The 26,621-nt window shown below is 40.9% G+C and overlaps 1 protein-coding gene across 5 annotated transcripts in view; it reads left to right on the forward strand.

Annotated features, from left to right (window-relative positions):
• The window catches only part of LOC5502442 (girdin), a 46,435-nt gene that overhangs the window by 10,561 nt on the left and 9,253 nt on the right, over positions 1-26,621 (forward strand). For 3 of the 5 annotated variants that reach the window (XM_048730775.1, XM_048730776.1, XM_048730779.1), the window contains exons 23-50: positions 5,082-5,165; positions 5,506-5,589; positions 5,888-5,971; positions 6,225-6,320; positions 6,490-6,624; positions 6,875-6,958; positions 7,223-7,330; positions 8,273-8,356; positions 8,567-8,659; positions 8,752-8,835; positions 9,183-9,317; positions 9,602-9,685; positions 10,018-10,110; positions 11,323-11,415; positions 11,900-11,992; positions 12,159-12,254; positions 13,208-13,300; positions 18,978-19,031; positions 19,147-19,230; positions 19,423-19,515; positions 20,589-20,777; positions 21,106-21,168; positions 21,506-21,568; positions 21,983-22,075; positions 22,404-22,508; positions 22,818-22,901; positions 23,733-23,870; positions 24,152-24,319. In XM_048730775.1, coding sequence (XP_048586732.1) covers positions 5,082-5,165; positions 5,506-5,589; positions 5,888-5,971; positions 6,225-6,320; positions 6,490-6,624; positions 6,875-6,958; positions 7,223-7,330; positions 8,273-8,356; positions 8,567-8,659; positions 8,752-8,835; positions 9,183-9,317; positions 9,602-9,685; positions 10,018-10,110; positions 11,323-11,415; positions 11,900-11,992; positions 12,159-12,254; positions 13,208-13,300; positions 18,978-19,031; positions 19,147-19,230; positions 19,423-19,515; positions 20,589-20,777; positions 21,106-21,168; positions 21,506-21,568; positions 21,983-22,075; positions 22,404-22,508; positions 22,818-22,901; positions 23,733-23,870; positions 24,152-24,319 — 2,757 coding nt within the window. The remainder of the gene's footprint in view (positions 1-5,081; positions 5,166-5,505; positions 5,590-5,887; positions 5,972-6,224; positions 6,321-6,489; positions 6,625-6,874; positions 6,959-7,222; positions 7,331-8,272; positions 8,357-8,566; positions 8,660-8,751; positions 8,836-9,182; positions 9,318-9,601; positions 9,686-10,017; positions 10,111-11,322; positions 11,416-11,899; positions 11,993-12,158; positions 12,255-13,207; positions 13,301-18,977; positions 19,032-19,146; positions 19,231-19,422; positions 19,516-20,588; positions 20,778-21,105; positions 21,169-21,505; positions 21,569-21,982; positions 22,076-22,403; positions 22,509-22,817; positions 22,902-23,732; positions 23,871-24,151; positions 24,320-26,621) is intronic. The other 2 variants (XM_048730777.1, XM_048730778.1) reach the window with 2 other exon arrangements.

The following is a 26,621-nucleotide window of genomic DNA, read 5'->3' on the forward strand; positions in this document are numbered from 1 at the left end:
CCTCGGTAGCTTCGTAAGTAGTGTCGACTCTACTAAGTGGCGAGAACGAGAGGTCACCTTTGGCACATTCCAACAAGGGCCCTTCTCCTTCCTGCAGATCCGGGTCCCCTGCGTCATTTGGTCCCTCGTCTCCAGCTCCCTCCAACGACACGTCGCCAATACCCTCCGGTGCCTCTTCCCCCGCTGCCCAAAGGATACCCGCTAGTGCCGAGCGGGAGTTCCGAGAGTTGAAGAAGGAGAAGTCGAAGTTCTTCAAACATGAGTGTCATCAGAAGAACTTGAAGGTGTATCGAGAAAGAGGGTTGGTTCCCGATGGGCTGTTGCTGAACGCTACTCCCTATGTAAGCGACATGACAGATTCGTTCGTTGAACGCTGGAATATTATATTGCGTAGTGCCTCTGAAATGCTTCTAGACCTTCTCATTAACCATCACAACGAGGCTCTTCGTTCATCGAATCAAAACATCCAAGTGATGGAGAACTCTATACGAGAAAAATACAACGAGGAGCTCTCCAGCAAGATATTAAAACTCGGAGAGGAGATCGCGCAAAAAGATCGGGAAAAACTCCAGGAGAAAGCTCAAAGTAAACTAGTGAAACGATCCGAACGGTTTGACCCAAAACGCAGAGAAAGTGATTTTTCGGACAGATCTGATAGGCCGGACAGACAAGACAGGCAGGATAGACCGGACAGACAGGATAGAAGCGATTCGAGGGGACCAGGAACTCCATTTGAGAGACACGCAGACCAGCGCAGGTCGGGAAAACGGCGAAGTTTCAGGCGCAGCGAGAGGAGCGGTCCTGCGAATGAGCAGGACAACTGGGAAAGGGACAGACACGTGTATGACGTAGGCAGGAGGGAGGAGAACTCCAATCCTCATTTTCAGAGGACTTTCGTAGGCGCTGGAAGGGGACGTAAACCACCCCGGTGATACTGAAAAGCCCCGGTGAAGTGAAAAGCTGTAAGACAGGTCTGGTAGGATTCAAGGTGTCTTGTAAGACAGAGAAGGTAGAATGAGGTGACTGATTAGACAGGACAAAAAGGATCCAACGCGACTTGTATGACAGACCAGGAAGGATTCAAGGTTACCTGTAAGACAGACCAGGAAGAATCCTGGTTGCTTGTGAGACAGGCCAAAAAGGATTCAGGTGACTTGAAAGACAGGCTAGGAAGGATTCAAGTTGCTTTGTAGGATTCAGGTTACTTGTAAGACGGGCCAGAGAGGATCCAACAGTACTTATAAGACAGACCAGGAAGGATACAAGGTTACAGTACTTGTAAGACAGTGCAGGAAGAATCAAAGGTTACTTGTGAGACAAGCCTGAAAGAATCCAAGGTTACTTGTAAGACAGGCCTGGAATAATTCAAGATTACAGTACTTTTAAGACAGGCCAGGAAGAATCCAAGGTTACTTGTAAGACAGGCCTGGAAGAAAAAAAGGTTATAGTACTTGTAAGACAGGCCTGGAAGAATCCAAGGTTACTTGTAAGACAGGCCTGGAATAATTCAAGGTTACAGTACTTTTAAGACAGGCCAGGAAGAATCCAAGGTTACTTGTAAGACAGGCCTGGAAGAAAAAAAGGTTATAGTACTTGTAAGACAGGCCTGGAAGAATCCAAGGTTACTTGTAAGACAGGCCTGGAAGAATCCAAGGTTACAGTACTTGTAAGACAGTGCAGGAAGAACCCAAGGTTACTTGTAAGACAGGCCAGGAAGAATCCAAGGTTACTTGTAAGACAGGCCAGGAAGGATTCAGGTTACTTGTAAGACAGGCCAGGAAAATGTTGCGAAGGTCAGGTAAGGTAGGTTTCTATGTTGTATTCATGTATCAGATAGCGTTTCCGGCATCATTTTCTGGCACTTCTATGACTCAGTTCTTTTGACCATACTTAAAGTATTTTTAAATTATTATATTAATATTTAAATTATTATATATAAGGTTAGTTTATATTAGAAGATGGCGAATCCCAAGTTTTGCTATTATAACAATATTTTTACTATGAATCATTGCTGCGAAAGGCTTTGTCAGCATATATTTTTTAACCTACCTTGTCATTGTCAGCTCATAAAGAAAACAAGCACAAAATAACGAGAAACTGTTTTATGTTATACTGTTATTTTTCTATTATCATTTAACTGGTGAGAGAAAAGAAAGTATTACTTGGTCATGGAGAATGGTATCGATGAACAGGCGCATGCTTGGTCGTGGAGAATGGTATCGATAAACAGGCACCTGCTTGGTCGTGGAGAATGGTGGCGATGAACAGGCATGTGCTTGGTAGTGGAGAATGGTGTCGATGGACAGGCACGTGCTTGGTCGTAGAGAATGGTATCGATGGACAGGCCCGTGCTTGGTCGTGGAGAATGGTATCGATGAACAGGCGGGTGCTTGGTCGTAGAGAATGGTATCGATGAACAGGCGGGTGCTTGGTCGTGGAGAATGGTATCGATGAACTGGCGCATGCTTGGTCGTGGAGAATGGTTGCGACGAACAGGTCGGTGCTTGTTCGTGGAGAATGGTATCGACGAACAGGCGCTTGCTTGGTCATGGAGAATGGTATCGATGGACAGGCGCGTGCTTGGTCGTAGAGAATGGTATCGATAAACAGGCGCGTGCTTGGTCGTGGAGAATGGTATCGATGGACAGGCCCGTGCTTGGTCGTGGAGAATAGTATCGATGGACAGGCACGTGCTTGGTCGTGGAGAATGGTATCGATGGACAGGCCCGTGCTTGGTCGTGGAGAATGGTGTCGATGAACAGGCACGTGCTTGGTCGTAGAGAATGGTATCGATGAACAGGCGCATGCTTGGTCGTAGAGAATGGTATCGATGAACAGGCGGGTGCTTGGTCGTGGAGAATGGTATTGATGAACAGGCGGGTGCTTGGTCGTGGAGAATGGCATCGAGAAACCCAATGCCTGCGTGCCCAGCATGTATTGGGGGTGTATAGGTGCGCAGTCATAGATATCATATGGAAGATGAATAGTAGTTGTCGGTACTTCAATTAGAATTTTTCAGTAAGACACTGCTGGCGACCTCACCCATGCACACGCACCTAAATGAAACTAGGGAGCTTTTATTTAGTTCATTATTTTAGCTAGGTCGTATAAAGAAGTCAAGACATCCCCTATCGAAAAAAAACCTGTTTTGCCTGTTAAGGAGTGCCCAGTATTTGTTAAGTGGATCGGGAGGATAGGGGTATTATTGTTATCTTGTGCTATTTATAATGTTTTTCTTAGAAGTGTTCGCCCCTTATATGTATTGCTCTTACATGTGTAACGTGTTCAGTACAACGGCTGTTGTGGGTTCTTTCCTGTTATAATAAATACGAGAGTTTTAAAATGAATAATCTCTAAATAAATTATTTCTGTCGAAGTGGTTTTATTTTACCTGCATGCATGCTAGTTATTTTAGATAATAAAGCTATTTTGATTATTTTAAAGTGTTGCTTTATTCTTTTTTTCAGTTTATTTTCTTAGTTTCGTCAATATAACATCTCACTAGATTCATCAGTTGTGGATTTCCAGAGAGATAATACCTGTTTTGTAGATTTCCGAGTGGGGAAATACCTGGACTGTGGATTTCCAGTGGGGTAATACCTGGACTGTGGATTTCCAAGAGGGGTAATACCTGGACTGTGAATTTCAAGAAGGGTAATACCTGGACTGTAGATTTCCAAGAGGGGTAATTCCTGGACTGTGAATTTCCAGAAGGGTAATACCTGGACTGTGGATTTCCAAGAGGGGTAATTCCTGGACTGTGGATTTCCAAGAGGGGTAATACCTGGACTGTGGATTTCCAAGAGGGGTAAAACCTGGACTGTAAGTTTCCAGAAGGGTAATACCTGGACTGGATTTCCAAGAGGGGTAATACCTGGGCTGTGGATTTCCAAGATGGGTAATACCTGGACTGTGGATTTCCAAGATGGGTAATACCTGGACTGTGGATTTCCAAGAGAGGTAATACCTGGACTGTGGATTTCCAAGAGGGGAGATACCTGGACTGTGGATTTCCAAGAGGGGTAATACCTGGACTGTGAATTTCCAGAAGGGTAATACCTGGACTGTGGATTTCCAAGAGGGGTAATTCCTGGACTGTGAATTTCCAGAAGGGTAATACCTGGACTGTGGATTTCCAAGAGGGGTAATTCCTGGACTGTGGATTTCCAAGAGGGGTAATACCTGGACTGTGGATTTCCAAGAGGGGTAAAACCTGGACTGTAAATTTCCAGAAGGGTAATACCTGGACTGTGGATTTCCAAGAGGGGTAATACCTGGGCTGTGGATTTCCAAGATGGGTAATACCTGGACTGTGAATTTCCAGAAGAGTAATACCTGGACTGTGGATTTCCAAGAGGGGTAATTCCTGGACTGTGGATTTCCAAGAGGGGTAATACCTGGACTGTGGATTTCCAAGAGGGGTAAAACCTGGACTGTAAATTTCCAGAAGGGTAATACCTGGACTGTGGATTTCCAAGAGGGGTAATACCTGGGCTGTGGATTTCCAAGATGGGTAATACCTGGACTGTGGATTTCCAAGATGGGTAATACCTGGGCTGTGGATTTCCAAGAGGGGTAATACCTGGACTGTGGATTTCCTGAGGGGTAATACCTGGACTCTGGATTTCCAGAGGGGTAATACCTGGACTGTGGATTTCCAGAGGGGTAATACCTGGACTGTGGATTTCCAGAGGGGTAATACCTGGACTGTGGATTTTCAAGTGGGGTAATTCCTGGACTGTGGATCTCCAAGTGGGGTAATTCCTGGACTGTGGATTCCCAGAGGCGTAATGCCTTGGATATGGATTAACCCAGCTGGCCCCATCGGTTGGATTTGCCCTAGTCCAAGAGGGTCAGCGCCCTGGTTGGCGATTTCCTAGAGAGGTTCAGATGTTCACGAAAATTCTAGTTTGTGAAAGAGCGGGTAAATATTTTTTTCTTAGTGACGGTGCATTCTATATCTGCCCAACATTCTAGAGCGAGCCTCGGCGACGTAGTAGGAGTACAAACTGCGGTCAACTAACCGTAAAAATGGAGTAGTCGCATTGTTGCACGTTACTAAACCTTGGTTTTTGGTCTAGGCTTGAAGATTTAAATCAACAAAAGAAAAAATCCGAGGAACAAGTAAAAAAAAAGCAAGAAGAGATCGAGCAGCTACTGAAACGGTTAGTTTGCAATGATTGTAAGTAGAAATCTCTTTTGAAGGGAAAGTAAGCAATGATTTTAAGTAGAAATCTCTTTCTAAGGAAAAGTTAGCTATTATAAAAAGAAATCCCTTTAAAAAGTAGATAGTAAGTAGATCTTTCTTTAAAAGGTAAGAAGAACTCCGTTAGAATGACGATAAGTGTCGAAATAAGGGGTATGATAAATAAAACGTAACAATTAATATAACAAATACCGGTAGTACCCTGCAGCGTAACGACTCCTTTCAAGCGATACTAACTGTAAGAAGGTGAGCGGGCTGAGATGATTGTTTGATGTGTGATATTACTCGGTCCCTTGCAGTGTGGAGGAGACTCGCCACCAGGGCGACAGGGTTGATGACAAACTACGGAAGAAGGAGAAGGAAGTCTACGAGTTGAAAAACAGGTATGCGTGTTAGATGACATAGTCATAGTGCCTCAAGCAAGTCCTTTATCTACAAATCCTCTATAAGCCGCGATGTTATAAGAATTTTTCCATTATGAAAATATACCCAAAGTTCTAAAAACGTTTTTAATTCGACATCTTTTCCCCCTTTTTTCTTTTCTTGTGTTTAATGTATTTTTCATTCAAATATAAGCTCACAGTATCCATTTTGTTCATTTAAATCATAAATGCCTCATGTTGCCTCATATCTGCCCGTGATATTTCGTCTGTTAATTGGCTTATTTTGTCTTTTACTAAGACTGGAAGTTGCCATCGACAACAACGAGAGACTTGGCGAAGAAATCAAAGCCAAGGATGCCAAGATGCACGCACTGCAAAAACGGTAGGCAACTGAAAGCAAGCGTGTTATATTCACGTACTCGCCATTTCTTGACAAGTGATAATTCACGTGCTAACATTACTTTACACGTGATATTTACATGTCTACATTACTTTACACGTGATGTACACGTACTCACATTATTCGACACGTGATATACATGTGCTGACATTACTCGACACGTGATATACACGTGCTGACATTACTCGACACGTGATATTCACGTGCTGACATTGTTTGACTGTTTTCCTTGTAGGGTGGACGAGTTGAACAAGACGCTGGATGAGAACACGGAGTCCTGGGTGAATGATCTCCGCGAGAAGGACAAGCACAATCGGCAGCTGCAGCGCAGGTACTGGACCCAAAGCAGAAGCAGCAGTAGTAGTAGCCATAGCGACGCAAGTTCGCAGAATAATATTGAAAGTTGTCGTAATAATTATGATCACTTGATTTTGTCGTTATGGTGGTGATGATGATTTTCAATTCATTTTTCTTGCTTTGTTTGATTCGACCCTTGTCAGTGTGGACAAGCTGAATGAACTACTCGAAGAAGCTGATAAGTTGAAAGACGTTGTCAGCCAAAAAGATGAAAAGATCGCTGTGCTCTCCACTAATCATGACTTCAAGGAGAAGCAACTCAGAGAAACGGAAAGTCGGTAAGAAACAACTAGGCCAAAGGGAAAGTCGGTAAATAACAACCAGGCCAAAGGGAAAGTCGGTAGGAAACAACCAGGCCAAAGGGAAAGTCGGTAAAAAAACAACCAGGCCAAAGGGAAAGTCGGTAAAAAACAACCAGGCCAAAGGGAAAGTCGGTTAAAAAACAACCAGGCCAAAGGGAAAATTAGTAAGGACAACTAGTTTTCGATAATTTTCTCTCCTTTTTATATAATAATCTTTCTTTTCTAGTCTTGAGGACTTTAAGAACGAGGTTAAAAAACTCCAGCATACAATAAAACTGAAAGACAAGAAAATCGATGGACTAGAAAGCAGGTATGTAGACCAAATTGACCGTAAAACACTAAACAAAAGCCTAGATATTTGCCCCTTACAACGGTGGTGGGGCATTTGCAATGTTTAAATTGCTTCCTGTTTTTCGAAGCTATACAAATGACGAATTATTAAATGAAAAGGGTTGACAGTTGACCTGAAGCAGGACCTTTCTTATTCGTTATTCACCTGGAGCCTTTCCTGCGAGATCCACCCTAGTTTTAAGTGCAAAATAAGGCTAAAGTGTAATTTCTTGATGTTTTCCAGCCTGTCTGAGACCGAGAATACGAGTTTCGTGCAGAAGGATGACCGCGTCACGGAGTTTAAATGCACCTTGGAAGCCAGAGACAATAGGATCGTGGAACTGGAGAACAAGTGAGTATGAGGGGGCGCAAGTGTCGCCTAATGTTAGTAGTACCATGAATTCATAGTTAGAAAACTATAGAATCATATGAAAAAGAGTATTTGACGATACTTCAATCAGAAATGACCCACTTTTTGGCAGCCATTAGGTAATGCGCTCACACTCTCCGTACCTTGTGTACGGACCTACATGCTTCTGATCTTGTGACCTGAGTTGCATGTGATCATGTGACCTGAGTTGCATCTGATCTTGCATATGATCATGTGACCTGAGTAGCATGTGATCATGTGACCTGAGTAGCATGTGATCATGTGACCTGAGTTGCATGTGATCATGTGACCTGAGTTGCATGTGATCATGTGACCTGAGTTGCATGTGATCATGTGACCTGAGTTGCATGTGATCATGTGACCTGAGTTGCATGTGATCATGTGACCTGAGTTGCATGTGATCATGTGACCTGAGTTGCATGTGATCATGTGACCTGAGTTGCATGTGATCATGTGACCTGAGTTGCATGTGATCATGTGACCTGAGTTGCATGTGATCATGTGACCTGAGTTGCATGTGATCATGTGACCTGAGTTGCATGTGATCATGTGACCTGAGTTGCATGTGATCATGTGACCTGAGTTGCATGTGATCATGTGACCTGAGTTGCATGTGATCATGTGACCTGAGTTGCATGTGATCATGTGACCTGAGTTGCATGTGATCATGTGACCTGAGTTGCATGTGATCATGTGACCTGAGTTGCATGTGATCATGTGACCTGAGTTGCATGTGATCATGTGACCTGAGTTGCATGTGATCATGTGACCTGAGTTGCATGTGATCATGTGACCTGAGTTGCATGTGATCATGTGACCTGAGTTGCATGTGATCATGTGACCTGAGTTGCATGTGATCATGTGTCGCGTTTCTGTTGTTGACTTATGTTGTCCATGGCACAGGCTGGAGGATCTAGAAAGCGCCAATAACAAGTTGCACCACAGTCTCAAGTTCAAGGGGGAGAAGATCTCTGACCTCGAGGGGCAGTAAGTCTAACCTACTCATTGTACAACGCAATACTTATCCTAAATGAAATAACATTATAACAAGTGGATATTTTGGTTCCAGTTTCAGTTCCAGTTGTATTTTATCTGTTTTTTTTTTTTTTTTAACGGGAAAATCAAACATTTTTTTATTAAAAAAAATATTTGCCATACAAGGTAGAAATTGTTTGTTTCTTCTATTTGCCTCCAAAGAATCGACGAGCTAGAATCTTTGGCAGCGGAAAAGAACCGTCTCAGCCAAAGTTTGGAACAGAAGATGAAAAAAATCATGGAGCTTGAGAACAGGTGAAGAACTATGAGGGTTGTGCCCGCCGCTATCAGTTTTCTTTAATGCCCCTCGAGTTAAATTATGAAGTTTTGTGCTTGTGAAATTACAGGGTAGAAGACTTGACATGTGAAACTCAACGACTTCAAAACAGCGTGGATCAAAAGGCCAAAAGAATCCAAACACTGGAGGACAGGTTTGATGATTTTAAGATAAATTAATTTTATCAATAAGCATCATGAATCTTGTACCCGGACAAGTTGAAAACATGTAGTGTTTTTATTGAAATTCCTTTATTGGCAAAGAAACTGTTTTTCTGAGTAACCTTCATGTCAATTTCAGCTCTGTGGACATCCCTGTATGATTTTTTTTAAACTTTGAAAAATGTTTTTTTCTAGCGCAAACAATATCGACTAAATTTTATCCGGTACCCCAAAGTCCCACACCCTGAAATCCTGGAAATTATCTCCTAACACGATGTTCGATATTTTGGTTAATATTTGCAGCGGTTTTGAGTTTTCACATTTTCATTTTTGCGTCTAGGATAAGTGAACTCGAGCAGTTATTGGCATCATCTCAAGAACTCCTCGAGGACATCCGACAGAAAGACGAGAAGATATCAACACTGAACCGAATTGTACTGGAGCGGGAGGAGAAGCTAGCCGAGCTTGAACATGGGTACAATCTCACCCATTTTCGCCGGGCTTGAATCTTCTCAAAAAGCCCCCACATTTTTATTCTAAAAACCTTAACCAACCCTCTAAAAAATAATCCCCAAATCCGGGTGTTCCTCTGTACCGAAACCAATAATGGCTGTGTTAAGCATGGGGACGGGTGTTTCCAGTTTGATCCCACGGGGTGTGCTAGGGAGCAAGGGTGTTGCTAAATATTATAGATAAGGAAAGTGTTTTATTGCTATTTGAGCCTACGGTCTTTGCTAATAAGGGTCAGTTGTTTTCCAGTTTGGAGGATGTGCAGGCGCATAATCACAAGCTAAATCACAGTGTCAAGATCAAGGATGAGAAGGCAGCTGCACTTGAGGGGAGGTACGTCCCCACCCCACCCCCCACCCCCATTTTTTTAATTATAAGGAAATGACCATTAGGGGCATGGTACTGCCCCTCCAATATTTCAAGGCTTGTTACGCCTTGAAATGAGATGACAAATAGTAGTGTACAAGAGTACATATGAGATGAAGGATAGTAGTGTACAAGAGTACATATCACGGAAAATTTATTTTTTCATTCATTCATTCATTCATTTATACATTAAAATCGTGAAACAGCAGTTTACCATTTGCCATTTGCACTGAAAACTAGCACTTGGTGACACGTAACCTCAAATATGGCGACGGCTTTACGGTGATGTTTTTCTGTAGAGTGGAAGAATTAGAGTGCGCTGTCGAGGAGAGCCAAAAGCTTCACCAAGCCATTCAACAGAAGGATGACAAGCTAAAGACTCTTGAAGACAGGTAGCTAGGCCATATCTCAGCCAATCTGTGAGGCCCTTATATCGCACGTTTGTCTTCTCAGCCATTCCGTATGGCCCTTTTATCGTTCATGTTTGTCATCTCAGCCAATCTGTGAGGCCCTTATATCTAATGTTTGTCTCCTCAGCCAATCTGTGTGGCCCTTATTTTATTGTTCATGTTTGTCATCTCAGCCAATCCGTGAGGCCCTTATATTGTTAGTCTTCTTGTCTGCAGGAATCCTTAAGATCGCTATGTTTAGTCATCTCCATAGTCGCTATATCATATGATTGTCCTCCCAGCGAATCCCTAAGATCCCTATGTTTAGTCATCTCCATAGTCGCTATATCTTATGATTGTCCTCCCAGCGAATCCCTAAGATCCCTATGTTTAGTCATCTCCATAGTCGCTATATCTTATGATTGTCCTCCCAGCGAATCCCTAAGATCGCTATGTTTAGTCATCTCCATAGTCGCTATATCTTATGATTGTCCTCCCAGCGAATCCCTAAGATCGCTATGTTTAGTCATCTCCATAGTCGCTATATCTTATGATTGTCCTCCCAGCGAATCCCTAAGATCGCTATGTTTAGTCATCTCCATAGTCGCTATATCTTATGATTGTCCTCCCAGCGAATCCCTAAGATCGCTATGTTTAGTCATCTCCATAGTCGCTATATCTTATGATTGTCCTCTCAGCCATCCCTTGAAGGGCAGTTATATTTAACCCATTGACTCCTGGCTATTTTTGACTTGAATTTACAAAAAAACAGATACCTTCCCCCTATTCTGAGTTTTATACAGCCTGTCAAAGTCAAACACAGCTGCACCTAGTCAGTGGTATCCTAGCTTTCTAACAGTGCTTTGCGGTCCCCACTTTTAATCCCTCGTAGTTGTGCTTTGGCTTAAGAGTAGTTGCCAACACCTTGGTTGGATGCATATCTTCAAAACCATTTATCCCTTAGACTGATGCCTGAGTATCTTCATCTTGTTTTTTTTTTTTTTTTTTTTTTTTTGCATTCATGAATTTTTGGGGTTGTGGGTACTTCTCAAAGCCGGTACAATATGTTAAAGTATCTTCTTAACCTATCCCCAAGCCCCTATAAGACTTTTCAGCCAATCTTTGTTTTCCTTATATCTCATAATTGTCCTGTCAACCGATCAATGAGATATTTTTATCCCAAATATGATTTTGTTTGTTTGTTTGTACTCATAGGTTGGATGAGTTAGAGGATGTTTGTTCCGAGAATGAAAAGTTGTCCAAGAATAACAAGCAAAAAGACGAAAAGATTCAACGATTACAAGAGAGGTTTGTCTATCTGATTTTGCCAAGACCCACTTATAAATATATGTAATTTGTATAGCGCTTACAAATTGCAAAGCGTGTTCTAAGCGCTTCACATTAATTAACCTAATACACATTTTAATTCTTCAAAGAATTGTTCATCCTGGAGCGGAGGAACACAAGCTTTTAGTATATTCCAATACGATTGTTCAACTAATCAAATCCAGGGTCGAGAAATGGCTTTACCCCGGTGCAAGAACATTTCCAGACGACACCTTGTATTCAGCTCTATTTTTATTGTTTCGTTCTACAAAAAATAAGCTTTGTGTCGCAACTCGTGCACAATACACAGGTCTTTACCCAGGGTAGAGGCTGAGATCCATGTCTTGACCGGAAATTGAACCCGTTTCAGCAGAAGTGAGAGGCCTAATACGCTAACACACATGCTCACCCGTGATTCCTGTGTATTTATATCCGATTTCTTGTTCAATCCTTTTTGTTCCTCCAGACTTGACGAAGTACAAGACGCCGTCAACATGAATGCGAACCTGAACAAATCACTGAAGAACCGCGACGAAAAGATTAAGGCCCTTGGGAAGAGGTAAGAACTCAGAAAAAAATACATGTATATACATCCCATTAGACCACCACTTTGTCACCCTAACGATGAGAAAGCATTTATTTTCATCTGCTGATTCGTGCCAGTTTGTTGACCTTCCGCTTTAAAGTAAATTGGTGCTTAATTCACCGACTGGGTTTTATTAAAGGATTTTGGAGATGGAGGCCGAGGCTGAGACGAAAGAGAAAGAGCAAATGAAGCTTGCTCAATCAAACTACACGAGAATACGGGACCTGGAATCACGGTATGCCTGTGGTGTGCTCTTGTATGGTCATGGTGCATGTCCCGGTGCACGTTGGTACGATCTTTAGAAAGATCTTGAGGCGCGTGCGCTAAGGTCGCGGTGCATGCCGGTAAGATTTTAAGGCGCGTGTAAAAGGGGCGCAGTGCATGACGGTAAGATTTGATGCGCATGTACCTCTCACGTCTCCCAAAAAAACTCAGAACTCAGATATTAATGGATAATCGTATAAAATCATCAATAAGCTAACTGCTTTCGAAATTGTTTTATTTTATTTCTTTAAAACATTCCTTACAAGTTAATCCCTGTAAAAATAAATGGTGAAAAAAAGGTTCGAAGGTGAACCAAAAGGAGTCACGTGTCGTGTGTTTAGCCTATACAGTAGGGCATGACGGGAAAATGTACCAATGAAGCTAAGTTCACATCAAATAAGGCGGAGAATTTTTGTTAGAACTTAAATATATTCGCAAAATATTAAATGCAAATCTTTAAATTTTGATGCGACTTTTTCTAAAGTGTCATTGAAAAATGTAGCTTTCTTCCTGACGTTTTTTTGTTTGTTGTCAGAGAATTCAGTAATGTCTTCAGCCAAGCTCAGATAATAAAATTCGCTGTCCTCTATTCATCTTATCTAGCGTTTGCATGTTCTTTTAACAGGATTACTCCTTAGTTATATTAAATGCAAATAAAATGGCTAACAAAATCTAAAAAAAAAATAAACACACCCTAAACCCTGTGTAAACCTTCAATCATAAAATCCTTCAATCAGCACAATACTTCCATTCTATAACTATATAACACCGCACATATAAATACATGTCTTAAATCTTTGTAAAATCTAAAAGGAGTTGAATATGGAGCCCGTATTTGTTTGAGGAGTTTGATATCGTTTCCCTGCATGCAAATTGAAAAGTGGCATTGGAGCAAACTGCATCTGGGGTGTTTATGGTTTACAGTCTGGATCAAGTGACGAACATCAAAGTGCAGCGACAAAACAGTGTCAAACGAAGGGAAGATAAAATCGTAGACTTGGAGACTAGAAAGACGAAGTAAGTCACGGTGGAAATCACGCGCTATCATCGGTCATCATCATAATCGCCATCATTATGATTGTCACCATCTATATCAGCAACATATTAATCATCATAATCATTATCACCTTTCTCAGCTTATCAGCATCTTTCTCATCATAGCAAATAATAATCAACGATATCATCATATTTTCTTCATCACCAATATGATCATCACAATCAACAAGGGCAACACCAACAAGGGCATCCTTGTCATTATTATCCAGAATATTCAGTCATTATTGTCCAAAATATCGTTATCATCAGCATCATTATTTTGTCATCCTCATCATTAATCGTCTCGTCATCAACATCCTTATCATAATTTTTGTATTACTATTCTAAACATCACAACATCCTCGTCATCACTATCCATTGTCCAAAACATCGATTATCAACATGGCCATTGTCCCCGTGACCCGGGTTTTTTTTTATATTTTTTTTATTTCGAGTTGCCTGTCTTACGTGCTTTCTATTTTTATTTAGCGTTTTAATAGTTCTTTTTTATTCAATATTTTCTTGTTTTTTTTCTGAATAAAGCCAACCTTATATACGAGCCAAATATATTCATTCCTTCGTCACTAATTATCTAACCGACCATTTTTTCTCACTCGTCCTTGACATCAGGAACCCATAACATTATTAAAAACCCTAACCCTGCACCGTATTAACCCTATTTTTAATAACAAATGCACTGTAACATGTAACTCCATAATACTGTGATTTAAAAATTAACCCGTAACATTAACAATTAATTTACCTCTAGATCATAGGTATTGTCTTTAGTGAAATCTCTATTAAGGGACTTGGGGGGAGAGGGTACTAAGAGGTATTGAAGGTGGACAGGTTATTGTTTACATACAAGTGACAAGCGATTTACTGCTCTACCTTAGTCCTCAACCTTTACTGGGGTTCTAACCGTGATATTCCGCCACGTTGTTTGTTATTCTTTTTTTTTTTCAACGGCTGTCTTTGACACTTAGATTGATGTGTTATAGCTGAGATGTTGTTATACAGTATACTGTGTTGTTATGAAATCACAAGTATTCCAGCGGTCATACCGACCTTTCCGCCGCGCGTAACGTGTATCTTACAAGTCTTAGATGCCATATAAGGTTGAAATAGTAGATCTAGTCTCTTTAATGTTTCAAGCGTTAGCTCCGATGAAGGGCTAACATAAGAAATACAGCGAGATTACTCTGTTGTCACAGGTGTAAAACATACCGTATTATTTCCATGATTCGAACACACCTACCCATCCCAGTTAGTTATTCTGTAGTTCTTCTAGTCTTACCCGTTCTTAGATGCCATTGTCGTCTGTGTAATAGTTCTTCTAGTCATACCATTTCTTAGATGTCATCGTCTGTGTAATAGTTCTTCTAGTCTTACCCGTTCTTAGATGACATCGTCTGTGTAATAGTTCTTCTAGTCTCACCCGTTCTTAGATGTCATCGTCTGTGTAAAAGTTCTTCTAGTTATACCCGTTCTTAGAAGTCATCGTCTTTGTAATAGTTCTTCTAGTCTAATCCGTTCTTATATGTCATCGTCTATGTAATAGTTCTTCTAGTTATTCCAATTTTTAAATGCCATCGTCTGTGTAATAGTTCTTCTAGTTATACCAATTTTTAAATGTCATCGTCTGTGTAATAGTTCTTCTAGTCTTACCCGTTCTTAGATGACATCCTCTGTGGAATACTTCTTCTAGTCTCACCCGTTCTTAGATGTCATCGTCTGTGTAATAGTTCTTCTAGTCTTACCCGTTCTTAGATGTCATCGTCTGTGGAATAGTTCTTCTAGTCTCACCCGTTCTTAGATGTCATCGTCTGTGTAATAGTTCTTTTAGTGATACAAGTCCTTATATACTATTGTCTGTGTAATAGTTCTTCTAGTCTTACCAGTCCTTAGATGCCATTGTCGTCTGTTTAATAGTTCTTCTAGTCATACCATTTCTTAGATGACATCGTCTGTGTAATAGTTTTTCTAGTCTTACCCGTTCCTAGTACCATCGTCTGTGTAATAGTTCTTCAAGTCGTACCCGTTCTTAGATGTCATCGTCTGTGTAATAGTTCTTCTAGTCTTACCCGTTCTTAGATGACATCGTCTGTGTAATAGTTCTTCTAGTCTCACCCGTTCTTAGATGTCATCGTCTGTGTAAAAGTTCTTCTAGTTATACCCGTTCTTAGAAGTCATCGTCTTTGTAATAGTTCTTCTAGTCTAATCCGTTCTTATATGTCATCGTCTATGTAATAGTTCTTCTAGTTATACCAATTTTTAAATGCCATCGTCTGTGTAATAGTTCTTCTAGTTATACCAATTTTTAAATGTCATCGTCTGTGTAATAGTTCTTCTAGTCTTACCCGTTCTTAGATGACATCCTCTGTGGAATACTTCTTCTAGTCTCACCCGTTCTTAGATGTCATCGTCTGTGTAATAGTTCTTCTAGTCTTACACGTTCTTAGATGTCATCGTCTGTGGAATAGTTCTTCTAGTCTCACCCGTTCTTAGATGTCATCGTCTGTGTAATAGTTCTTTTAGTGATACAAGTCCTTATATACTATTGTCTGTGTAATAGTTCTTCTAGTCTTACCAGTCCTTAGATGCCATTGTCGTCTGTCTAATAGTTCTTCTAGTCATACCATTTCTTAGATGACATCGTCTGTGTAATAGTTTTTCTAGTCTTACCCGTTCTTAGTACCATCGTCTGTGTAATAGTTCTTCAAGTCGTACCCGTTCTTAGATGTCATCGTCTGTGTAATAGTTCTTCTAGTCATACCAGTTCTTAGATGTCATCGTCTGTGTAATAGTTCTTCTAGTCTTACCCGTTCTTATATGACATCGTCTGTGTAATAGTTCTTCTAGTTATACCCGTTCTTAGAAGTCATCGTCTGTGTAATAGTACTTCTAGTCTTACCCGTTCATAGATGTCATCGTCTATGTAATAGTTCTTCTAGTCGTACCAATTGTTAGATGTCATCGTCTGTGTAATAGTTCTTCTAGTCTTACCCGTTCTTAGATGACATCCTCTGTGGAATAGTTCTTCTAGTCTCACCCGTTCTTAGATGTCATCGTCTGTGTAATAGTTCTTCTAGTCTTACCCGTTCTAAGATGTCATTGTCTGTGTAATAGTTCTTTTAGTGATACAAGTCCTTATATACTATTGTCTGTGTAATAGTTCTTCTAGTCTTACCAGTTTTTAGATGCCATTGTCGTCTGTGTAATAGTTCTTCTAGTCACACCAGTTCTTAGATGTCATCGTCTGTGTAATAGTTCTTCTAGTCTTACCCGTTCTTAGATGACATCGTCTGTGTAATAGTTCTTCTAGTCGTACCCGTTCTTAGAAGTCATCGTCTGTGTAATAGTTCTTCTAGTCTCACCCGTTCTTAGATGTCATCGTGTGTGTAAAAGTTCTTCTAGTTATACCCGTTCTTAGAAGTCATCGTCTGTGTAATAGTTCTTCTAGTCTAAACCGTTCTTAGATGTCATCGTCTATGTAATAGTTCTTTTAGTGATACAAGTCCTTATATACTATTGTCTGTGTAATAGTTCTTCTAGTCTTACCAGTCCTTAGATGCCATTGTCGTCTGTTTAATTTTTCTTCTAGTCATACCATTTCTTAGATGACATCGTCTGTGTAATAGTTTTTCTAGTCTTACCCGTTCTTAGTACCATCGTCTGTGTAATAGTTCTTGAAGTCGTACCCGTTCTTAGATGTCATCGTCTGTGTAATAGTTCTTCTAGTCATACCAGTTCTTAGATGTCATCGTCTGTGTTATAGTTCTTCTAGTCTTACCCGTTCTTAGATGTCATCGTCTGTGTAATAGTTCTTCTAGTCTTACCCGTTCTAAGATGTCATTGTCTGTGTAATAGTTCTTTTAGTCTTACCTGTTCTTAGATGACATCGTCTGTGTAATAGTTCTTTTAGTCTTACCTGTTCTTAGATGTCATCGTCTGTGTAATAGTTCTTCTAGTCTCACCCGTTCTTAGATGTCATCGTCTGTGTAATAGTTCTTCTAGTCTTACCCGTTCGTTCTTAGATGTCATCGTCTGTGTAATAGTTCTTTTAGTGATACAAGTCCTTATATACTATTGTCTGTGTAATAGTTCTTCTAGTCTTACCAGTTTTTAGATGCCATTGTCGTCTGTGTAATAGTTCTTCTAGTCACACCAGTTCTTAGATGTCATCGTCTGTGTAATAGTTCTTCTAGTCTTACCCGTTCTTAGATGACATCGTCTGTGTAATAGTTCTTCTAGTCTTACCCGTTCTTAGAAGTCATCGTCTGTGTAATAGTTCTTCTAGTCTCACCCGTTCTTAGATGTCATCGTGTGTGTAAAAGTTCTTCTAGTTATACCCGTTCTTAGATGTCATCGTCTGTGTAATAGTTCTTCTAGTCTAACCCGTTCTTAGATGTCATCGTCTATGTAATAGTTCTTTTAGTGATACAAGTCCTTATATACTATTGTCTGTGTAATAGTTCTTCTAGTCTTACCAGTCCTTAGATGCCATTGTCGTCTGTTTAATTGTTCTTCTAGTCATACCATTTCTTAGATGACATCGTCTGTGTAATAGTTTTTCTAGTCTTACCCGTTCTTAGTACCATCGTCTGTGTAATAGTTCTTGAAGTCGTACCCGTTCTTAGATGTCATCGTCTGTGTAATAGTTCTTCTAGTCATACCAGTTCTTAGATGTCATCGTCTGTGTTATAGTTCTTCTAGTCTTACCCGTTCTTATATGACATCGTCTGTGTAATAGTTCTTCTAGTCTAACCCGTTCTTAGATGTCATCGTCTGTGTAAAAGTTCTTCTAGTTTTACCCGTTCTTAGATGACATCCTCTGTGGAATCGTTCTTCTAGTCTCACCCGTTCTTAGATGTCATCGTCTGTGTAATAGTTCTTCTAGTCTTACCCGTTCTAAGATGTCATTGTCTGTGTAATAGTTCTTTTAGTGATACAAGTCCTTATATACTATTGTCTGTGTAATAGTTCTTCCAGTCTTACCCGTTCTTAGATGTCATCGTCTGTCGAATAGTTCTTTTAGTCTTACCTGTTCTTAGATGCCATCGTCTGTGTAATAGTTCTTCTAGTCTTACCTGTTCTTAGATGACATCGTCTGTGTAATAGTTCTTTTAGTCTTACCTGTTCTTAGATGCCATCGTCTGTGTAATAGTTCTTTTAGTCTTACCTGTTCTTAGATGTTATCGTCTGTGTAATAGTTCTTTTAGTCTTACCTGTTCTTAGATGACATCGTCTGTGGAATAGTTCTTCTAGTCTTACCTGTTCTTAGATGACATCGTCTGTGTAATAGTTCTTTTAGTCTTACCTGTTCTTAGATTTCATCGTCTGTGTAATAGTTCTTTTAGTCATACCCGTTCTTAGATGACATCGTCTGTGTAATAGCTCTTTTAGTCTTACCTTTTCTTAGATGTCATCGTCTGTGTAATAGTTCTTTTAGTCTTACCAGTCCTTAGATGCCATTGTCTGTGTAATAGTTCTTTTAGTCTTACCCGTTCTTAGATGACATCGTCTGTGTAATAGTTCTTTTAGTCGTACCCGTTCTTAGATGACATCGTCTGTGTAATAGTTCTTCTAGTGATACAAGTCCTTATATACTATCGTCTGTGTAATAGTTCTTTTACCCGTTCTCATGTCTGTGTGTCAGGCTTGAAGAGTATGTCCAAGAGAAGGAAGGAAAGATACACGACTTGCAGAGCAGGTAAATTTATTCACATTGGCCTTATGGCTCATTTGGCCCATACATGACTTGTCCGGTGAAAATCATTTGCACACATTTAACTGCATCGTGGTGTTTATTTCAATATAATTCGCAGGTTGGACGGATCTGTTAACCGGTTTAGAAGGCTGGACATGACGATAGGAGAGAAAGACATGAAGATTGCAGAGCTAGAAGCTAAGTACGATATGCGATGATTTTTAATAACTACGAATAACCCCTTTTCTACATAACATGTCTTGATGCGGTTGCGTAAAGTCCCTATCATTCAGCGCCATGCTGTTGGAAGAGTGGTTGAGAGTCGCACGCATGAAAAGCGCGCTATTGACTTTGGACAGGTGCTAACATTTCTTTTCTTCTCGTTGTTGACCAGACTAATCGAGAGTCAGGAAGTTGCGCGTGAGAGTCGTCGACTGACGCAGATCCTTAAAACCAAAGACGCCAGGCTTACGCAGATCGAGAACACGTAAGGCCCGATCCATACGCCAGGCTTACGCAGATCGAGAACACGAAGGTCCGATCCATACGCAAGGCTTACGCAGATCGAGAACACGAAAGTCTGATCCATACTCAAGGCTTACGCAAATCGAGAACACGCAAGACCCGATCCATACGCCAGGCTTACGCAGATCGAGAACACGAAGGCCCGATCCATACGTTGCGCTACTTCCGTGTTGTGTCTTGTCGAATCTAATTGTCCATTTGTATCGAAACAAATACATTCGAGTCAACGTTGCTTCTGACGTCACCCTGAGAAGTAAAAGTTGACTTGATGTTGAGTTCCTGTGGCACAGAATCAAATTTGGCATTTGCTTTAGCACTTCTTGTGCGGCCGTGCTCAGTGCCGTATCAAACTTAATTGTTCAGACATAGAACTGTTCACGTTCGCAATCCAAAATGAGATTCGGCACGGCAGGAGCGCGACGTAGGCTAAGAGCAGCCTGTATGAGACCTTCGCATTTGCGTCATGTGTAACCTGTGAAACAGGCGCAAGTAGTTTTAAAAGGGAGGGAAGAAGGATAAAATAATCTTCCCATCCATCAATGGTATTCACTCTTACACTCTTAGGCTACTACGAGTTCGTGGTAGAAAAACCATAACTTAAAAATGTAAATGTTTTAAAATAAAAAAGCTTTAAAATAAAACAGCCAAAGAAGCCTTTTTGGTGCAGATTTATTTTGCTTTTTCAAAGTTTTACAAAGATTTGAGGGAGTGGGATGCGTCCACAGTGCTTATTGAAGATTAGCGTGCGACAAAACGTGCCCCTAACCTAGCGCATGACGAGAGATGGGCGTGTCTTGTGACAAATAAAAAAGGAAGAAATATTGATTAAAGTAAACTTATTATAAAATCTATAATTTCCCCTTAGGCGTTAACATGTTTTGAAATATGAAAAATGATATTTTTTGTCTTCAAATTTATGGAAATTGCGACTTAAGTGTTTGGAATACTGCCACCGGCACCATACTTTCTGTGACTTCAAGATTCCCTGAAGTCGACGTGTAAAACTGTCACAAATAACCCTGTCTCTGCTTTCAGCTACCACGAGCTGGAGTCGAAATCTTCCAAACTCGAGAAGGAAGGGACGGAGAAAGACGAGAAAATCGAGGGTTTGCAGAAGAGACTCGAAGAAACCCTGAACCTGAACAACAAGCTGGACCAGTCAGTGCGGAAGAAAGAGGAAAATATTCGGACGCTGGAGAAAACCTTGCAGTCCAACGAAAAAAGGTGCACTGAAGCTCTCAGCGAGAGAAACGATTTTCGCAAAAAATATCAGAAGAGATACTCTCATTTGTGATGTATCAGAAAATAAGACATATAAGGTTTTCCTTGCTTTTTGTTTTTGTGTTTTTTTTATGTCATGCACTGTCTTGCATTATCGTTATGGTGGAGCGCTGTTTTTCTCTTGCGAACTTATGCTTTCTTGCTCTATGGATCTTGTGCTGTTTTTACTTAATTGATCTTGCGTTGTCTTACTCCATCGATCAGTGCCTAAATACCAAGTACTTCCTATTCCGAACCATTTGCTAATATTTTTTGTTGACTCTTATATCAGGGAGGAAGAGTTGGAACTTCTGCTGGAAACTCGTACAGAGAAGTTATCTGAGTGCAAGAAGAGGTCAGTACTCTATTAGAAACTGCATAAAGTACTCGTGTTGTAAAAGGTTAACAGAATATGCAGAACTAAAGCCAAGCCAACTAACCTGCTAAGTTTGGGCGTCAAAAGTTATCTGTCAGCTGCCACTTGCTGTCCAAGTGTGACCACCTGTTCAAGACTCCACACACACTCTCTTCATCCCCTCGCATTCCAAACATCCCTCCCCTCTCCTTTCTTCATACCCTCGCGTGCCAAACATCCTGCCCCTCCCCTCTCTTTCTACCCTCGCGTGCCAAACATCCCTCCCCTTCCCTCTCTTCATGCTCTTAGATGCCAAACGACCTTGTTGTTATTGCAGGCTGCTGGATTTAGAGGAAATTATCGAATCTAAGGATGATGAAATTGAACAACTTCAAAAAAGGTAAATGCAGGATGTTGCGCTTAGCGAAAGCTTGTAATCGTTATTTTAAAGAGTTTCTGTCAGCCGCATTTTGTCATCCTAGCAAAATACCGAGTGCTAGAGAGCATCCATTTTGTCATCGAAGCTAAGCACCAAATGCTAGAAAGCATCCATTTCCATCGGCTGATTTGATATTTTTTGGTAAGTAAAGTACAGACTATTATTTAGAAATTTCTTTGACTAGTTTGTCTTACTACAAAAAGATGAAAACAATAACAAAGGCTGACAGGGGCTCTTTAATGGAAGGATTGTGAATCCTACAAATCTTTTAGTTTTAGGGCTCAAAGCACTCAGAAGAAGGAATTAACTATGTCTGCGCAGTTGAATCCTCTGGATACATAATTAGAATTGTTTTTTTTATTTTTTTGACCCCAGGTTTGATGACATGAAGAATGCTACTTCAGCTGACGGCAAAAGAACCATTGCTCTTAAAGAAAAAGACATCGAGATTCAGAAGCTCCAGGAAAAGTATGTTGCCAGAATGATATTTCCAAGGGTCGTTCGAGGAAGATCTTGTTGATAAGTATTAAAGTATTCTTTGAGGGAAGTGACTTTATTAAGCTAAGTACCATTATGTATTTAGCCAATTCACCCCCAAGAGTCTCTTTGTGATAATAATTCTATCAGGAAACGCAATGTCAGATAAAGTTTGAAAAGTGATTAAAAGTTATATTTTTAGGAAAACAATCAATATCAGTTGGTCCCCTTCGCTACCACTCTCGCTTGTTCATTGCGGTCTGGATGTTGTTGTATCGGCTAAATTGCTCAGTGCAACGTGTGAATGATTTATTGATAGGTTGGAAGGTGTGTCGAAAGCTTCTGAACAGTCAAAAACGCATGCGCAAAAACTTGAGTCCTTGAACAAAGAACAGGAAAATAAACTGGTGGACGCGCAATCAAGGTACTACCATGGGGACTGGTAAAGAGTCTGTCGTTTCGCCCTCATTTTGTTATCTTAGTAAATTACCAAGTGTGAGAAAATATCCACTTCAATCGGCTGATTTTTTGGAAGCTTTTTGCGTTATATATAGAATTTGGTAAATGGAGTATAAAACTATTCAGACAATTCTAGATTTCTTCACATTATTTTCCCTTTCATTATCGAATAAAGCAATTAGAGGGGTGTTGTTCTGGCTAGGGTACTTAGATGGCATCGATGCTCGTGCATTTACAGCTGCCATTATTTACTTCCTATGTTGTGTCTATGTAGACTGGAGGAAAGTGAAGCTGAGGGTAGAAAGACGGCCCACCTACTTAAGCTAAAGGAACAAAAGATTGAATCTCTCGAGAAAAAGTAAGATTGAATCTTTCGAGAAAAAGTAAGACCACAGTTTTGGTCCAGATTAATTCTCATATTCACATCATCGACCAGGAGCCTTTGTAAATCCGGATACATTTTCGATCTTGATCAGTTCTTGACCCCCATCAGCCCCACCCTTTTAAATCAGTTCTTAGTTTCCTAGATCCCCACCCACCAAGACCTTATTGATCATGTTTACCTCCCCTACTAACCCCATCCTTATTGATCATGTTTACCTCCCCTACTAACCCACCCTTATTGATCAGTTCTTAAACATAGACCCCCACCCACCAAGACCTTATTAATCATGTTTACCTCCCCTACTAACCCACCCTTATTGATCATGTTTACCTCCCCTACTAACCCCATCCTTATTGATCAGTTCTTGAACCTTGACCCCCGTCCACCAAGACCTTATTGCTCATGTTTACCTCCCCTACTTACCCTATCCTTATTGCTCATGTTTACCTCCCCTACTTATCCTACCCTTATTGATCATGTTTACCTCCCTTACTAACCCCATCCTTATTGATCATGTTTACCTCCCCTACTAACCCCATCCTTATTGATCATGTTTACCTCCCCTACTAACCCCATCCTTATTGATCAGTTCTTGACGCAAGAATTCTAAAATGTGCGCCGCCCACCCCACTCTTATTGATCAGTTCTTGACCTTAGAACCCACCCACCTAACCCCATCCCGTCCTATAAGTCAAACCATTCCCTTGATTGTCCATTTTCCCCCATCCCGTCCTAGAAGTCTAACCATTCCCTTGATTGTTCATTTTTCCCCCACCCACCCCACCCTTATTGTTCTCGTTTCAGGGTGGAAGAGCTGGAGCTGAATCAAGATGACCATGCGCAGTCGCAGAGCACTGCTCTTAGGAAGACCGAGACAAAGATTTCGATTCTAACACAGAGCACGAAAAAGCAAGAGAAAGACATCATCGACCTCGAGACAAAGTAAGAGGGTATTAGCCTCAGTAAAGGATAGTTATTCTTTAAGTCTTGTATAAGAGTGCTGTAATATTTAAAATCCTAATACGTATTAAGAATTACCATGTTGAACTGGGGAACACAAGCTTCTAGTAAGCTTACGTCCAACAAGTCAAATTCGGGTCCATGAAACAGAAAAATACTATCCATGTCTAGACCGAGAATCGAAACCTTTTCAACAGAGGTGGGAGGCCTGGCACGCTAACACACTGGGCCAGCTGTGACTCTATTATTTACATCATTCGCAGGCTTGACGAAGCTGCCGTCCAGATCAACAAGTTAAATCGTGTGGTGGAGCAGAAGCATGACAGAATACAGACCCTCAAGTCGAGGCTCGAGGAAGCAGTGCACCAGAACAACAAAGTGTCACACGCGATTGAGCTTAAGGACGAGAAAATACAGACACTCGAGAAAAGGTACTGAGTCACATAACACAGGTACAGACACTCGAGAAAAGGTACTGAGTCACATAACACAGATACAGACACTCGAGAAAAGGTACTGAGTCACATAACACAGGTACAGACACTCGAGAAAAGGTACTGAGTCACATAACACAGATACAGACACTCGAGAAAAGGTACTGAGTCACATAACACCGATACAGACACTCGAGAATGAGTCACATAACACAGGTACAGACACTCGGGAAAAGGTACTGAGTCACATAACACAGATACAGACACTCGAGAAAAGGTACTGAGTCACATAACACAGGTACAGACACTCGAGAAAAGGTACTGAGTCACATAACACAGATACAGACACTCGAGAAAAGGTACTGAGTCACATAACACAGATACAGACACTCGAGAATGAGTCACATAACACAGGTACAGACACTCGGGAAAAGGTACTGAGTCACATAACACAGATACAGACACTCGAGAAAAGGTACTGAGTCACATAACACAGATACAGACACTCGAGAATGAGTCACATAACACAGGTACAGACACTCGGGAAAAGGTACTGAGTCACATAACACAGATACAGACACTCGAGAAAAGGTACTGAGTCACATAACACAGGTACAGACACTCGAGAAAAGGTACTGAGTCACATAACACAGGTACAGACACTCGAGAAAAGATACTGAGTCACATAACACAGGTACAGACACTCGAGAAAAGGTACTGAGTCACATAACACAGATACAGACACTCGAGAAAAGGTACTGAACACAGGTACAGACACTCGAGAAAAGTTACTGAGTCACATAACACCGATACAGACACTCGAGAATGAGTCACATAACACAGGTACAGACACTCGAGAAAAGGTACTGAGTCACATAACACAGATACAGACACTCGAGAAAAGGTACTGAGTCACATAACACAGATACAGACACTCGAGAAAACGTACTGAGTCACATAACACAGGTACAGACACTCGAGAAAAGGTACTGAGTCACATAACACAGATACAGACACTCGAGAAAAGGTACTGAGTCACATAACACAGGTACAGACACTTGAGAAAAGGTACTGAGTCACATAACACAGATACAGACACTCGAGAAAAGGTACTGAGTCACATAACACAGATACAGACACTCGAGAATGAGTCACATAACACAGATACAGACACTCGAGAAAAGGTACTGAGTCACATAACACAGGTACAGACACTCGAGAAAAGGTACTGAGTCACATAACACAGGTACAGACACTCGAGAAAAGGTACTGAGTCACATAACACAGATACAGACACTCGAGAAAAGATACTGAGTCACATAACACAGGTACAGACACTCGAGAAAAGATACTGAGTCACATAACACAGGTACAGACACTCGAGAAAAGGTACTGAGTCACATAACACAGGTACAGACACTCGAGAAAAGGTACTGAGTCACATAACACAGATACAGACACTCGAGAATGAGTCACATAACACAGATACAGACACTCGAGAAAAGGTACTGAGTCACATAACACAGATACAGACACTCGAGAAAAGATACTGAGTCACATAACACAGGTACAGACACCCGAGAAAAGGTACTGAGTCACATAACACAGATACAGACACTCGAGAAAAGGTACTGAGTCACATAACACAGATACAGACACTCGAGAAAAGGTACTCATTCACATAACACAGATACAGACACTCTAGAAAAGGTACTGAGTCACATATCACAGATACAGACACTCGAGAAAAGGTACTGAGTCACATAACACAGATACAGACACTCTAGAAAAGGTACTGAGTAACATAACACAGATACAGACACTCGAGAAAAGGTACTGAGTCACATAACACAGATACAGACACTCGAGAAAAGGTACTGAGTCACATAACACAGATACAGACACTCGAGAAAAGGTACTGAGTCACATAACACAGGTACAGACACTCGAGAAAAGGTACTGAGTCACATAACACAGATACAGACACTCGAGAAAAGGTACTGAGTCACATAACACAGGTACAGACACTTGAGAAAAGGTACTGAGTCACATAACACAAAAGTGATACACTCACTCGAGAAAGGGTAGTTAGAATCACTCGAGAACATATATAAATGAGACTGTCCAATGTTTGGTTTTGGATTTGAAGTTCCCCCCATAAATAGCTGTACATTAAGTTAAGTTTGAAGTGCTTTGTAAAGACATTGAACGTTAGGTACAGTACCTTTCGACGTTTGTCAGAGCTTTTCTCTTTGCTGTTGAAGTTGTCACTTTATGGACGAACATATGTTCTCTTGTC

This window comes from Nematostella vectensis, chromosome 7 (genome assembly GCF_932526225.1).
Source record: "Nematostella vectensis chromosome 7, jaNemVect1.1, whole genome shotgun sequence".
Taxonomy (NCBI): Eukaryota; Metazoa; Cnidaria; class Anthozoa; order Actiniaria; family Edwardsiidae; genus Nematostella; species Nematostella vectensis.